Below are 12815 nucleotides of genomic sequence, written 5' to 3' on the forward strand. Positions count from 1 at the left end.
ATAATAGTACAATGTTTTAATATTTACAATTGTTTCTGTCTTATAGAACATGCATTTGAAAAAAAAAACTTTCATTGAAGTGGGTTCAATAATAATAACAAAATCTATTCTAGTCGAGTAAAAGCTAGAAGAAAAACACCTCTTCATAATGTCAATGTCAATGATGTCACAGAATTAATAATATAAAAGTTCCGAACGTTCCGAATTCCATTCCTTACTTGTTGCTTTTCTTATTTTTTCGCAACTGTATTAAAAAACGTCGTTCGATACACGTGCGGAAATGTCATTCTTCACTCGTCCCGTATCTCAGTGCTCGTGAAGTAATGCCATACTTTCCGCACTAGCATCGAAATGTACTATTTCCCTAATCTCCGTCCAAACACTTAATTCGACGGAGCCCCGCTCACGCGGGGCTCCTATTTCTGCGTAGTTTGTCCATCATCGGACAAGTGAAGAAACCTAACGAACCTAACCTACCTACTATTTAAATAAACCACAGCCGCGGAAGTGGTCCAGGCGAATTCTGCACAACTTTCTATCAAGAAAAAACTAGTGTTTACCCAGAAAAAAACTAAAGCTCTCATCATAAATAGCTAACTGAAATTTTTGAGCCGAAGTTTTTTACTTTGTTTAGTTATAGTTTATGAAACTATCCTCGTTTTTGCGGATTAACACAACAAGACAGGGGATCGGAAGGCTTTAGATGTATCGTTTTCATAGAGACCGATGTTTCAAAACATCTTATTAGAATATTACCTTGTGCGATGGGTATTAAGGTTTAGATTCCCTAAGTAAATATTCCGAGTAATGTAGTTTGGTAATGATGGATTATAATCCTGTCTTTGTATGTAAGGATGTTGTTTTATTGGATTACCCATGAAATGTGAACACATTTTGAAGACGTTGATAATAATCATTAATATAGCTTAATTATGGCAAAGTGGATTTTAAGTGGATTACTAGACAATTTTATCGGCTTAAAAATGTAACTTACACATTACATACATATACATTTTAATTTAATTTCTTGTGAATGGGTATATTAAAAATAATATTTCAGTTTAAGTGAATATTTCTAGCTGTTTTTCGGTATTCAGTGGAATACCGCGGTAACCGAAGACAATATTATATTCAAAGTGGGTTGAACAGATATAAAATTAATTTGAGTCTTGATTAAAAACGGGCAGTCTAATAAAATAGCAATTTGACTTGCTGCCGTTCTGTAGCTTAATTAAAATGTGCGGAAGTCATGTCTTTGTTACATTAAACTGTTGGAAAATGCAATTAACTATAGATACATTCACGCCAATTAATATTATTAATGTAAAAAAATATTGTTTGTGCTTAATATTGAGTGATATATGTCATGTGTCTAGTAGTTAAAGCGACAAGGTTCTATAGTCGCCTAGGGATCACATTGGTTGGCTGTACATTATTATGTATGTGTCAAAAATTATTTTAGTGTAAGTTAAAGTTATTCGACTTTCCTGTGGACATCTTAAAAATAAACCGAATTAAAAGCCATATTTTTGTACTTTATCCTTATATGTTCAAATCTAATACTTCTTTAAATTGTTATGATGAGTCTTAGAAAAATGTATAGATAATCTTTTGAAGTTCGGACTTATGATGTATTCACAGAAAAGACGTCGGTGTTCCCGAATGCTTTTGGTACATATATCCAAATTCAAAATAAAAATAAAACTTTGGCTACACCTATAAGCAGATAACGCACAGTATTATACTGTACAGCGCCTGCCATGACCAGTCACAAATTGCTTTATGTAAATTCCAATATAAATCTACGTGGAACGGGGCGTAAGCTTCGAGTTATTAGGGTTCTCGTGGATACAACTACATTCTTCTTCGTGGCTTTTTTTTGGTAAAAGTTATCCCCAATTTCATTGGTAAGGCCGGCGTCGACCCATAAATATCACAGAATAAGGAATAGTACTAAAGGTATGTATGGTCAAGGAATTTGATTTCTGTGCCACTTCGTACCTGCATTGTCAGAATAACAATAAGCCATGATGCCTAACTGCTTTCATATTGGCTGTCACTGTACACGGCACAAAATACAAAGCAAGAAATCAAACTCCATGGCTAATTAATTCCAAGATTAACTGGCTTCGTATCTAACTATAGTATTTTTCACATAGGTTGTTAGCTGTTATCTCAATAAAGTTAACACTCATCATCAATCGCAAGCGTCAACACTGCAATGGTAACGTTAACGATTTACTTAATCGAAGACGATATCGGAAATCGCAATAAAAACCCCTCTGGTGTTGCGGGTGTCCATGGGCGGCGGTAATCGCTTTCCATCAGGTGATCCGTCTGCTCGTTTGCCTCCTATTTCATAAAAAAAAAACCAGTACAATCATAAATATTGTAACGATGAATCGACATTGTATGGCTCTTTGCGATCAACGATTTGATTTTTGTCTCATTCTTGCGCAGGTGCCGCATGCATTGCATTTCTCGATCGCGCATCGATCGTAACGACCGATTGCTCCGTATATGTGCGCTGCATCACTTGATCGCGCATCGATAGTAACGATCAATTCCTCCGTGTGTTGACTGGCATTTTCGAAACCGATCGTCACGATTCTCGTCAGATTGATCGAAGCAATTAATCGTACCGTGAGTGAACCCTTTTAACACGGGCGTGATAAGCGATTCGCTCTTGACATTTTCGTGCCTGACAGCGATATTGAACGTTAGCGGTAATTTAATACAAGCATTTTGTATTTTTTTTTCATTTACTTTTACACAAAAACAAAAACACGACAAAAAAAAACAGGATGTTGTAATGTTGAAATATTCGTGCTGTGACGTACCTTAAAACAGTGCCTAGACGTAGTGACATGTCCATTTAAACTAGTTGAACTCATGACATCATTGTTGAGAATGTAGATAAGTCTAACTGAAATTACGTCAATTTAGTGTGTTACTTAGGAAAGTGACATTGAAGTATTTAATAGGTACTTAAATATAATAATATGAAAAAGTGCATACCTTCAGGGGTTTTTGCTAAGAACGCGTTACTTTTACTGTTGTTTTCCTACAAATTTATAGTGTGGGCTTAGCTTGACATTGGTTCTAAATTGGAATAACAGAAGAAAAACCATGAATACAGTACAGAGCACCGGCGGCCACGGAGGGTCTATGAAAAAGGACTCCAAACATGATGTGAGTATATCGTTGCAGCTTATAATACGTTCTAAACTAAAGCATCTGAACCAGTGGATAAGAGACCTTATGCAGTTGTAAAGAAAGCCTTACATTTTTAAGGCTTTCTTCACAACGCACTTTTATTTACCGTCAGCTAAAGTCGTAAATTCTTCCGGAGGAGTTAAGGTGTTTACAACACATTAGGTATTGTTAGCTAAGCTTAATGTCTTTAATATGAAGTTACAAGGTTTGCGACTTTAACCCAACGTTATGTGACTGTGACGTAACGAGTAAATCTGCTAGGTCCTCATGCAAAAACTGCATGAGACAAAATGAGGGTTTTTAACACACTGTGAAAGGTATAATAAATTACGTGTAATCAATTAAAAAAAAAAATGTTATTTGCGTGTAAAATTAGAGGGTTGCCAGTTAGGTAAAAGAGTCAAACTATGAGCCATGATTTAAGCCGATCACTTCGCCACTCCGCTACCACTGCAGGGCCCGTCTTTCCAGTATGGGTCGCCCGCACATATTCTCCTGAAAAATAAACACGCATAATGTAACCAATCATAATTCAAACATTGACTCGATTTTATTTTTTAGACTAATTAATGGTGTAGAATGATGAGGAGAGTAGTGTGATGAGTGGTACTCAGGGAGGACCCACCTAATTATTATTTTTCGATTTTTAGTATGTTATCTACTTGTATCATTTTTTTACACGTGCGAATAGGTCATTCGCAACTCATGTCGATTTAAAACACTCCCTTCGGTTGTGTTTTAATTTATCGCCACTCGTTGCGAATTTTCTGTTTTTCGCAATTGTATCGTAATGTACTATTAAATTATATTAACTTCACTTGTAACAATATAATAAAATCTAATAGCCGTATCATTTTGATTCATCAACAAGTTTAGATCTGGGAACAAAGTATATTCGGAAATAATTAAGTAAATTTATTTAAACTGAAATTTTTGGCAGAAATTTAGTCTCTTCAGCACACCAAACCGAAGTAGTAGAGTAAGGATCAGAAGAATAGTGCAGGAACCGGTAAAACATGGTTTCTGTCGTGGTACAGACACCATGCGGGACCTTTATCCAACCAATGGACGCCCTTAAGAGGAAAAGGGACGAACTCACGGTACCGCTTTTCCATACAAATCCAGAGAGGAATATGGGAACTACGTTTATATGGAGAAACGGTTTTCTACTATTGTCTTAACTGGTGGAACTGACATGATAATGACATTGGTGACTTACAAGCAATTATTCCCATATGTGATGTTGTGTATGGAGCATACTGGTGCAAAATCCGCAGTGCAAATGCAACTGGCTGCTTCAACATAAATAAATGCCGCCGCTAGAAGGGCAAGCACGAAAGCCACTGTAAGAGAAACAATTCGGTTAATTTTAAAATGCCACATTGAACAGCTAAAACATTTGACATTTTTTTTAGGTATCAATAGGCACAAAAAAATAAAAAAATCATTTTTATTTCGAGTAACTTTTACAGACTCATAGCTTGTGTTAGTATGTTACTTATAGCTATGTTAATGCTTACATATATCACTATATATACAGAATAATTATTATCATAAAATTAACATTACAATAAAGAACAATATTGAAATAAATAAATTTGCACCCTTGTATAACAAATAACTATTACATTACTCGGACATACAAGAAAATTCGCTGCTACTTTTTTCGGACCGCTCCTAACTACATGACTGTACTCACTACTCTTAACAAGTCGAGAGCAACCCTGCAATCGCAAAAAACGTGTTCCATGCTAAAGTTAAATTCGACACAATTGTATGGAGACAAGGATTTTATTTGTGAGCTCGTATTTGCTGCTATACTTAGTAAAAGATCATAGGAACGACTAAAATCGTGTACATAGTATACCTTGTATCATTTAATTAATATCAACCAGTAACGAACATCGATATCCTAAAAAGAAGGAAGAAGAAAAAGGAAGTACTAGCCACAGTTAAGCGGAGAAAGATTGCATATTTTGGACATCTACATAGACATGAAAAGTATATTCTGTTGAAAGTTATAATAGAGGGAAAAATAGAGGGAAAACGGGGAAAGGGAAGAAGGAGGATGAACTGGCTCGATGACATCAAAAAATGCACAAACATCAAGGACGCGGCCACGCTAACAAGACTGGCCAAGAGTAGAAAAGACTTTGCAAAGGTGGCCACCGACGCCCGCTAGGGCATGGTAGCAGAAGAAGACGAAGAACCAGTAAATAAGATAAATAAGTACCTATGCCAGTCTTACCAATGGCTAAATTCAGTTCTGATTGCTAATACATTTTGGATTATACTTACCTAAGAAGATCTTCATGACGGAATCGGGTCTGCGGACTCAAGAAAACAAGTCGTTTTCTCCATAAAAAAATATTTTTATATGCATTTGACACCTGATTACACATAGCTTTAGCGACGAGACAGGTATTGTTTAAGATAATGCGATGTAGAACATAAGGCTTCTGAGTATCACGTAGGTAGTAGGTACTCACTGTTAGGGGTACTATGGTAAACGGAAATATTTCAAATGTTGCTTTGCAGTATATTGTTCGCATATGGCATTAATGAATTTAATGATGTGCATGTTTGTTTTCAGAACTACCTAAGTATTCAAAATATCATAAATATGACACCCTAAATAATTTACCCTCCCGTATTTGTTAGGTAGGGCATATAAACTTATCGAACACAAAACTGTGTTCACGTCTTTCCTGTAGACATACCCAAAGTTAAGGTCTTTAAAGTTAAATTTTCTTATTTAGGTAACCCTTATTTGGATAAGTATGATAAAATCATCCCTAGAGCATCGAACACACACACGTCGCGCTCTTGACCAGTAAAGGCAGTATCCCAGAAATCATCCTTTAAGGGGGTGAAAAGGGGGTGGAAGTCTGTATGGGAAATCGATAAAAAGCAGATTTGATAAAAAATAAGCTACCCAAATTACTAACTCCACGCAGACGAACTCGCGGGCAAAAACTAGTATATTGTGTATGTACTTAATATGATGTCATATAGTAAACTTACAAGAGAACAGGCTAAAAGATAATAAAGCTTTTCATCTTAAAATAACTTGCATCGCTATTATTTTTAGCAAGCAAAGCCTCTGAGCGCAAGCTAGTCTTAAAAAAATATGAGTCAACACAACTAGCGATAACAATACCTACACCAACTGCATTTATCGTTTTTCATCATCAAATATCAGTCTTCTGCTAATGTGCCTATACATGTAAACGTTACTTAAAATTATCTTAAATTATAAGTCAATGAAATATTTCATTTACGAAAAAATAGGAACAATGAGACTTTTCCTCGGTAAGTTAATTTTAAAATATAATAATACCACCTGCAAAAATGCCGGTTCCGATTGAGAAATGATAATAAATTTATTTAATTTTGTTATTCTATTCTTACCGATGTATATGGCCTATACGGGTAACTATCTAAATTCATAAAGCCTTCTTTAGATCTATTTGTGTAAGGCCCTTCCTGATTTCAGCCCAGTTCATTTGTCTATCTGACAGTTAATGATAGCACCAACGGTTGGATTATGCGCATGTGCCATAACCGAGTGTTTCGAGCCCTGTTTGCGGTGCCAGCGGCAACACTTACATTAGTAATTGCACGTGAGAATCCGATATTTTGAATATTCCTAATGAATATTGTCCTATAATATTCATAAAATTTTCCTGGTAGCTCTGTGAAAACCCAACGGATCATGTATCGAAATTAATCAGTTCAAAAACTGTACTGGTATTTTCAAATACCTGCTCGGGACGACGTTAAACAACTTTTAAAGTCTGTGGCGAGTTGCGAAAAGAAGTTCTAGATTTAATTATAAAAAAATATAGATTCCAGGGAAAGAAAATTCTAGATTTAATTTTAAGAACATTACAGGGGAGCAGTAGTTCCAGAGAATGCGATTTTGAAACAGGAGGACGGATGATCGAATTCTGGCTTTTACCAATTAGTACCTACTAGTATATCTGAACTTAACATTTGCAAAAAATCAAACCAGATCCCAGCTATCTTAATTACAGTTTTTGTCGAGTCCATCACACAGCCTAATTTACTTGAACACCGGGGCAAGCAGAACACATTATGAAATTTTCATAGTACTTAATCGTTTTGCCCTGAGCAAAATAAACTGTTCTTCTTATCCCATCTTAATTTTTATTCTATTTTCAGAAGAATGTGTAACATACCTCGTGACCCTTATGTCCACGATGTTGCATGCGATGGCTCAGATACCAGCGGGGATTAGAAATTAGTTAAACTCTTTGGGCCACTTGCACCATCCCACTAACCCGGGGTTAAGCGGTTAAACAGTTAACCTAGTATCAAATTGTACTGGTAACCATGGTAACTCTAGGTTTAACCGTTTAATTCCGGTTTAGTGAATGGTGTAAGTGACGGCCCTTAGAGATTATTTATATTAACTTATCGTATGGGATGGGACTAGTGCCTGAAATAAATAATTTCAATTTTAATTAACCGAATAAATACGACTACGTGCATTTTTTATTTCTGTATTTTAATTGTATAGTAAGCTTTAATTGACTGTTAAAATTCGTGCGGATTCGGCATGTAGGGGCCTAGCCAAAATGTCGATAGAACACACCAATTGAAACTTAAATAATGTATTCAAATTTTTAGATTTAAATCCAGTTTATAAAGATGTTCTTGTGACAAAAATACCAGTTAACTTCAGAATTCATTCAATTTTTTTATGTTCTTTGCTTTGTCTGTCTGGCAAATCCAATCTCTATTTTTGGTAAATTAAACAAAATGCTACATTTTGTGGGTTCTGTCAAGGAAATTGCAAAGTGGCTGTTTTAACTCTCGATAATTTCCGCCATGACTGTATGAGTGAATTATAACTGTAAATTCAGGTCGGGGTATCATCCCCATTGTAGCTGAACAATGCCAAAACTTTAAATCAATTGCATATTTGGCAGCCAGCCAGCGTTCACATGTGAGATATGTACCTAGGCCCCTTAGTAGTTGAGAATTGTGAAACATAACGCTACTTTGTGATGAATAACCTGTCGATGTATCCAACTTTGTACCGTAAAGTCGGTCGGCCGGTCGTAAAGTAAAGCCAACCTTGGCACGATGTGGCGAAATATGTTCGCAAGAAGAACCGTTACGAACTGAGGGTGTTCCAGTTGCGATCGCTCCATTATTTGTGCACTTTTGCTGGTTCGTTGTGCGCGTGCCGCGGCTGTTCCTGGAAACCATCGCGAGCGCGGACGTCTGGCCGAAGGTTGTGGTATTTCAGCGGTTACGCGGGAATCTACCGAATCCTACACCAGAACAGATGACTTAGCAAAGAAACTGTTGTGTTGCCAAAATGTTTTTTGGTTTTAGATTATAATTATTGGGTCTTAGTTGCCTGACAATAAATGATTTTTGATTTATTGATAATAGCAAACCTTGTATATGGTACCAATTTGAATTAAATATTTAGTGTCTCTGATTGCACTACTTGCTTTAATAGAGCTAGAGACAGCATCTACGAGTCAAATACGACTACAATTTATATTAATTTACAAAACTAATTCAAATGACTAGGTATACCTAATAGGTACGCTATTTCAATATTAATTATCTTTAATACGGGCCAATTCGAACAATGATCTTGATATCAACTAGATATCCACTAGATATGAAACAGAAACGATAACGAGATATTTAAGATAGTCATGTTAAATTTGACATTTCCGCGATTCCGAATATCCTCTTGAACGATCTCTTTACGATTTGCTTAAGATATATTATTACTTAGACATCCAATGGATATCCAATGGATTCACAATAATTGTAGCGTGAAATGACAATTGGTTTCTCGAATCGTACTGCAAAAGATAACTAAGTAGTTTAGAACCAAACTATAACGTATCTATTAGATCTCGTATTGTTCCCGTATCTAGTAGTTATCACGTTGTTCGAATTGACCGGATAAGCAGTTTCTCAACCCATTGCGCCTATATTTTTTAAATTTGTGTTTTTTTTTATATTGTACTAGAGTATATTATGTTAGTCCTTAGCTTTGAAACCCTCAACGAAAAAGGCACAAGCTCTCCAGATTTTATTAAGGCCCTCCTAAACTTAACTCAAAAACTTTCCTAATCCAAATTTTTACGAGGCACTTCACGAGTTCGCGAACTACATAGATTCGAAAAAGCCCTTGCTTAGTCAAATGAGATTGAAGACAACTTTCGTTCCGCCGTAAACCGGTTTAAACTGCTTTGGACTGGTTCTAACCGGCGGAAATTCGCTCAGGCTGGTTATTTGATTTGAATTTGCCTTCTGTTTGAGGATTGGAGATTGCGATTGACGAATTGTCTTTTTTCTCGACAGGCGAAGTCTGGAGGATAATGAATTACAAGTATATGTACAGCGAGCTGCAAAATTCCATTCATAAACTGAGTATGTAAAGTCAGTTGTGTGTACAGTCAGCTGCAAGGATAACTGACCCTCTCCTTTTGTTTACAGGGGGGTAACAACTAGATCTGTAGCTGACTGTAAATATAGTTGTATGTAGGTAGTTATCTATGACAACTTCTTTAGTAGGTAGGTACTACAGGCCAATAAACTTGATGAACTTTATTGAGAAATCGTTAGATTTATATCAACGATGAAAGTTGCATACGAGTATATACAAATCAAACTTACACACTTGCCTATATCTGTTTACGTTATTTTTAGTAAGCAACTATTAAGTTCTGTTAAGATAAAACGTATAAACATGGGCAGGCAAGTACCTAAATGCAATATTTTCTCAAATATGTCTGTAAAAAGACGTCCGCTCTTTTAAATGCTCAGAATTCTCAGTGAAGACCACAAAACGAGATATTAAGGTCACTCTACACCGGCCGTTATTTACGGCATGCAATATGGGCGCCCGACGTGTGAACGACACCTTATGTCGGTGAGAGCTGAAAGGCTGACATATTTCACTCGTGGATTTTTTAGGGTTCGGTGAAAAATGTCTATTTTATTTTAGGTTGTTGGAGTATGTTTATTTATTATTGGTTTCAAAGCTTAAGTAGGTACTTCCTGATGTGTGAATGGGTATACCCATTTGCAGATTAATGAGACATTAGAAGGTAATTCCGTAATATTGATGACTGTCATCTATTATGCTAACATTGAGCTGTTGATGGCGTCAAAAGGTGGTGCAGGATATTTATTGACAACCAGAATTACCAAATTACAGTTTTACCTCTTAAATAAAACGTGTTTTTACAGTAAACGATTATGAACTTTAACGAAACGTCAATACGATTTTCACGAGGTATCAAATTTATACATTAGTAGTTAAAGTCATAAAAAAAAGTAGTAAAGTCTCGTATCAAAAAGTCATGAGCTAGCGCGGGATAGGGAAAGCTGGAAGATACTCCACCGACAAGAGAATAACTCTTAAGTTAATGATGATGAGTTAAAAACCCTTAATCACTGACGCCTACCAGCATAATGAGAGATAAGTACCTTCTTGGATAATTTATGAATATATTGTTGGCGATAAGAGTGTACCTAATAACAAACAGTTTTAATGTTAAAATAATTTTTTTTCTCAATTCATGCATTTTGTAGTTTTTTGCTTTGATTAACAAAAAAATGTTATACGCATCCTCGCACCGACATGACCCGCAAAAACGTAGTAAAGCATAAAAGGACCTTTTGACTCCTTTTTTTAAATTCTCGGCAAACTTCAGGCGCCATATCGCCATAGCGCCCATTTCACGCGCGGAGCCGTATTCAGGTTTTTAAATTTTTATAGCGATGCGAGATGGACACATTTATACATCTCGCACCAGAACAATAGTGCAGACGGGGCGCGCTGAGCTCGGTATGATATTATAATGTTATGTTTTAAAATCTGAATATACCTCGCTGTTATTCTACGTGTGCGATTCTTTTGCATTCTTCGGGATCGACATCTTATTTCGTATTCGGCGCCAGGCTTACATTTCTAACGTATGGCTTAGAATCTAACGTCTGAAAAATCTTATTTAAACGTCTCACGAAAATATGGAGCCCGTTCAAAACTCCGCCGTTAAGTACTACTTTTCTAATGACGTATTCGAGTGCCAGGTTGAAGAGCATGGGTGACAGCGCATCCCCTTGTTGAAAGGGGCCCACTGACTATCAGTCCGCCAGACGATATCGGCCTGTCAGTTGTTTGGAACTGTCAAATTTTTTTTTTAAGTGACAGGGCAATATCGTCCGGCGGACTGATAGTCAGTGGGCCGCTTTAAGTCTAGGGACTACCGCGAATTATCGGTCACCTCTCATTTTTAGTCAAACGTGTTGAAAAAGTTTGTATGAGACTTCCATATGTACGACTAGCTTGTGCAGAAATATTTCCCCTTAAAATTAGAAACAACTTACAATTCATGGAACATTTTGGTGCCTTTTTAAAGGCCCGTCCACATTCTAAAGCTCTAAAAGATTATGATGGACACAAAATTAGGCATAAATCCCTCAGAAAAAAATTTGAACCAATTTTTCTTTACAAATTTATCACTTAAAAAGCGTATCGGGAAGCTGCCATATAAATCAGTGTGACGTCTCATCCATCATGTATGCCATACACGTCCGTATTTTAATGGCCTGCTGACTGTCGCGTTTTCTTTGGATTTATTAATTTGACTTTAATGGTATGGTTCTTGGTAAGCTCATGATTTCATAAATTGAAAGACAGCACAGTGAATGCTTGCCAAACTTTAAAGATGTATAATTACAGTAACATATCGGGACCCCTGTTTAAAAAGTTAAATGTTTAAAATGCTCTATTAAAATAAAGAAGTGACAGTGCTCATGTTCCTAATAATATTAAATGAGTATTCGCGGTTTCGTAAAATTGTACTAATTATAGATAGCTGTCCAATTTATAAAATAAGACAATGGAACTTCACACACATAACGACGCAACTAAATTAAATTTACAAACATGTTTTCAAATAAAATTATTATTATTATTATTATTATTTATTTGCGCAGTGTTTATTGCAGTTGTAAACACTTGTGGAATCAATAGACTTGTTTTTCAACGTCTATTTGCAAATACCACAACCACACAATTCACATAAGGCACTGTTTAAAAATTATTTAACAAATTTTTCATAATACATAATGTCTCGGCATACAAATCTTCCAAGTTTGACTTACATATACTACATCTCCTCTTTTGAAATCGATTAAAAAGTCTGCTGCTTCCCTAAGGCTCATTTTGTATGAAAATAAGAGTCAAATGAACCTTACAATACTCCGAGCAATACGAAAACTATACATAAAACTTTATATTCATAACATATTCAAATACCGTCTCTTTTTCAGGTAAGTACGACCAACGACGGGAGTATGCATGTATATGCAAATGAGGTGGACGACGTTAATAACACGAAGCTTGCATGTATAATATATAATATATTATGCATAATGTGCCATGCTACGTGTAAGTAAATGAAGCAGTAGCAAAATAAAACATGACTTAATTTGCTACGAAAACTGACCAAATTATTATTTACGAAAACGGGACCTAACGTTTTATAATTACCTCCGATATTTTGAGGACGGCATTATGCCCGTGGTCT

At 35.9% G+C, this 12815-nt stretch overlaps 1 protein-coding gene and 1 long non-coding RNA gene across 3 annotated transcripts in view; one reads left to right on the forward strand and one right to left on the reverse strand.

Moving 5' to 3' along the window:
- The window catches only part of LOC134751170 (inactive dipeptidyl peptidase 10), a 348960-nt gene that overhangs the window by 125780 nt on the left and 210365 nt on the right, over positions 1-12815 (forward strand). The window contains exon 1 of one of the 2 annotated variants that reach the window (XM_063686545.1): positions 3050-3192. The exons of the other annotated variant lie outside the window; for it this stretch is intronic. Coding sequence (XP_063542615.1) covers positions 3130-3192 — 63 coding nt within the window. The 5' untranslated portion in view covers positions 3050-3129. Of the gene's footprint in view, positions 1-3049; positions 3193-12815 lie in introns of those variants that run through there. 2 annotated transcript variants of the gene reach the window in all.
- LOC134751181 (uncharacterized) overlaps positions 1-12815 on the reverse strand; it is a 456797-nt gene that overhangs the window by 53078 nt on the left and 390904 nt on the right. The window lies entirely within an intron of this gene.

This window comes from Cydia strobilella, chromosome 21 (assembly GCF_947568885.1).
Source record: "Cydia strobilella chromosome 21, ilCydStro3.1, whole genome shotgun sequence".
NCBI classification, from domain to species: Eukaryota; Metazoa; Arthropoda; class Insecta; order Lepidoptera; family Tortricidae; genus Cydia; species Cydia strobilella.